Source organism: Echinops telfairi, unplaced genomic scaffold, assembly GCF_000313985.2.
Source record: "Echinops telfairi isolate 266 unplaced genomic scaffold, ASM31398v2 ScPeMD7_7469;HRSCAF=8507_0, whole genome shotgun sequence".
NCBI classification, from domain to species: Eukaryota; Metazoa; Chordata; class Mammalia; order Afrosoricida; family Tenrecidae; genus Echinops; species Echinops telfairi.
In genome coordinates, this window is record NW_022111372.1 from 44,790,890 (window position 1) to 44,793,919 (window position 3,030).

General features: G+C 36.1%; 1 protein-coding gene across 1 annotated transcript; it reads right to left on the reverse strand.

Annotated features, from left to right (window-relative positions):
* Positions 1-360: 360 nt before the first annotated feature.
* Positions 361-1,371, reverse strand: LOC101662069 (olfactory receptor 2L2-like). Its single transcript, XM_004697211.1, has one exon. The coding sequence runs from the start codon at positions 1,369-1,371 to the stop codon at positions 361-363; it is 1,011 nt and encodes a 336-aa protein (XP_004697268.1).
* Between the last annotated feature and the right edge of the window lie 1,659 nt (positions 1,372-3,030).

Sequence of the window (3,030 nt, forward strand, 5' to 3'; positions counted from 1 at the left end):
TCTTTGTGCTCCTTGTGAATGGAGAATCAGTGTTGGACATTAAGAATAGTTAGATGAGTGAGAACAGACGTTGACAGGATGGTTTTAAAATAAGAAAAATCAATCATGGGATTTGTTGTTCTAGAATCAACATTGAAGTTGATCAAGATGATGGAGATCAGTTTGATGTGAACATGAAAATCCATAAATTTTCATGCAAGATCAATGGTAAATAGCATTTAATAAGGTTACACTATACTGAAGACACCACTATGGCTCTAAAAATTGTTCCACCCTAACAAAAAAATGCCAATATTCTCTAACCTTAATATTTTTCTCTCTTTCCTGATGTCATATTGACAATATTATAATAAAACCACGTTAGGCTTTGAGTTGTCCATGGTTACTCTGAAGATGGAGGATAGAACATTTCTGAGGACCCTGTGGAAACAGAGTATGTACACAGTTGCACCACTGTTCCATTTCCTTCTTCAGAGCCCCTACCACTTCTTTGTTCCTCAGACTGTAAATGAGTGGGTTAAGCATGGGGATCACGATGGTGCCGAGTACGGCTCCTATCTGCTCTTGTTCAGGTGTGTGGGACGAGCCGGGTGTCATGTAGATGAAGATGGCCTGGCCGAAGTAGAGACTCACCACTGTGAGGTGGGAAGAGCAGGTGGCTAAGGCTTTGTTCCTTCCTTTGCGGGAGTTCATCCTGAGGACAGTGAGGAAGATGAGTGTGTAGGATGACAATATAAGAACAAATGGAATCAGAAGGAACACAATAGTTGACACAAATTTCACTGTCTCATAGGTTGATGTGTCCACGCAAGACAGTCTCAAGATGGCAGGCATCTCACAAAAGTAATGATTAATTTCCCTGGGGCCACAGATCGGGAATTGCATTGGGTAGATGGTATGGACGAGGGCGGCCAAAGCTGCCCCAACCCAAACTGCCGTTGTCATCTGTAGACAGACATTGGGGCTCATGAGGATTGTGTATCTTAGGGGGTTGCAGATAGCTACGTAGCGGTCATAAGCCATGAGGGTCAGGAGGATGCATTCTGCAAGGCCAAGGGTGAGAAAGAAAAACAATTGAGATGCACAGGCAAAATAGGAAATGTTCTTCCTTCCTGTGAAGTAGTTTGCTACTGTCTTAGGGACTGTGCTGGTGATGTAAGATAGGTCAATGAGGGAAAGTTGGCTAAGGAGAAAGTACATAGGGGTATGAAGCCTCGTGTCTAACCAGATAAGAAGGATCAGCAGAGCGTTTCCAGTGAAAGCCATGGTGTAGATGAGGATGATAATGAGGATGAGGAGGTGTGGATGGCCAAACTCAGGAAAGAGCCCTAGGAGGATGAAGTCATTTGAAGTGTCATTATATTGGTCCATGTTTTCATTCCAATGCTTTATTTGAGTAGAAACTCTACAGAGGCAAAATAATAGGAGATATATGCTTTGTTAAAATATGTATTTCTCTAGATCACCATTTTCTTACATGTACACCTATACCCAGAATTGAAACCAAAGAGCCCTAGTACATTCTCATTAATGACAAATCGAAGCAAAATTCCATTAAAGCAAAACATGTGTAGTAGAGATCAACGATGTCTTATCCTAAAGTATATCTGACTTTTAAAATGTGAATATTTAGTCCTTTAACTAATGAGAATCTCTAATGTTACTACTCTTTTTGGTATATATATTTTTAATGTACTCTGACCTGGTGGCATTTTTTAGTTTGGCATATTTCAAGTTTTTGAAATGCCTTCTGCCTAAGCCACCATAGGATCTCTTCATATGGTCATGAGGTCATCATATAGCTATATTCAATAAAATTTTTATGTCAACCAAATAAAGCAGGTGCTATATTCTTTTTCTTTTGACCACCATAATTTTCTATTTTATTTGACATTTCTGTTTTATTCTCTTATTATTCTAGTTTATCTTTGTATTTGAATAATTTCTTTACTTATTGAACAACCTATGACAGCTTCTTTGTCTCTAGATCTTTCAGGTATTGTCTATCACCGATAGAGTAAAGTAACACTTCCTGAAAATATTTTAAAGATACCATATCTGCATGGGAGTTGTCCCCAAAGCAACATATAGCACCTGTTTTAACACTGGCTACAAATGTAATTCTCAAATATTCAACCCCATTCAGAGTGAATTGATTTCCTTTGTGTGGCCTGCTGATTAATATGCAATGTCTTTTCTTATTTTCAGTCAATCACACCAAAATTTTTGCTTTTATTTCAATAATATCTTTAAACACTTCATGTTATAGCTATTTTTATCCCATGCCTTCCTGAATTGGTAATAAATAAGTTAAAGCATTATATACTATTCTGAAGTCAATGGAAAATGGGTGGAGTTATTAGTATCACACTTCAGTGCAGAGTCACAATAAGCATGTGACAGCACTTTGGTTCTCAGGATTTTTATTTCCTTCAGTTACTCAGGGATCTAGGGTTCTTTTTATTGGGGATTTTCTCAATAATGAAGCTTTCCTCTATCCCTCAATTTTGGGCATGCAAATGTTTCCCCTTACAAAAATAGTTATATTTTTCTGAAGAGTGAAATAATGAAGGAAACAGTCATGAAAATAATGCTCCCAAAACCTCAATTATTACATGTAAAATATGACCGTGTTCTTGCTTTAACAAGGAAGCATTATTAAGCATGGTAGATTAAATGAACATTAGATTAAACATTAGAAATAGAGACAAACTCCAAAATAGCAAGTTATAAGAATGATAAAGCAAATGTTTGACATACAAAATAGCAAGTTATAAGAATGATAAAGCAAATGTTTGACATATAAATGATGATAATTATTTTTGTCTCTATGTCAAATGTAAGCTTCTTACAATTACCATTTCACATACTAGCAAATTAAGTATGAAATCCTTTGTATATTGAAAATATCATATATTAGGTTTGTCATTTATATAATTACATACTTTGATTCTAGGGATATAGTATAAAAGTGTTCCCTGCACTTAAAGAAGATCTTGGTTCTATCAAAAAATATTTTTGTGATTTTAA

Excerpts from the sequence above, each read along its gene's own strand:
- LOC101662069 (XM_004697211.1), bottom strand. The coding sequence starts at position 1,371 with ATGGACCAATATAATGACACTTCAAATGACTTCATCCTCCTAGGGCTC.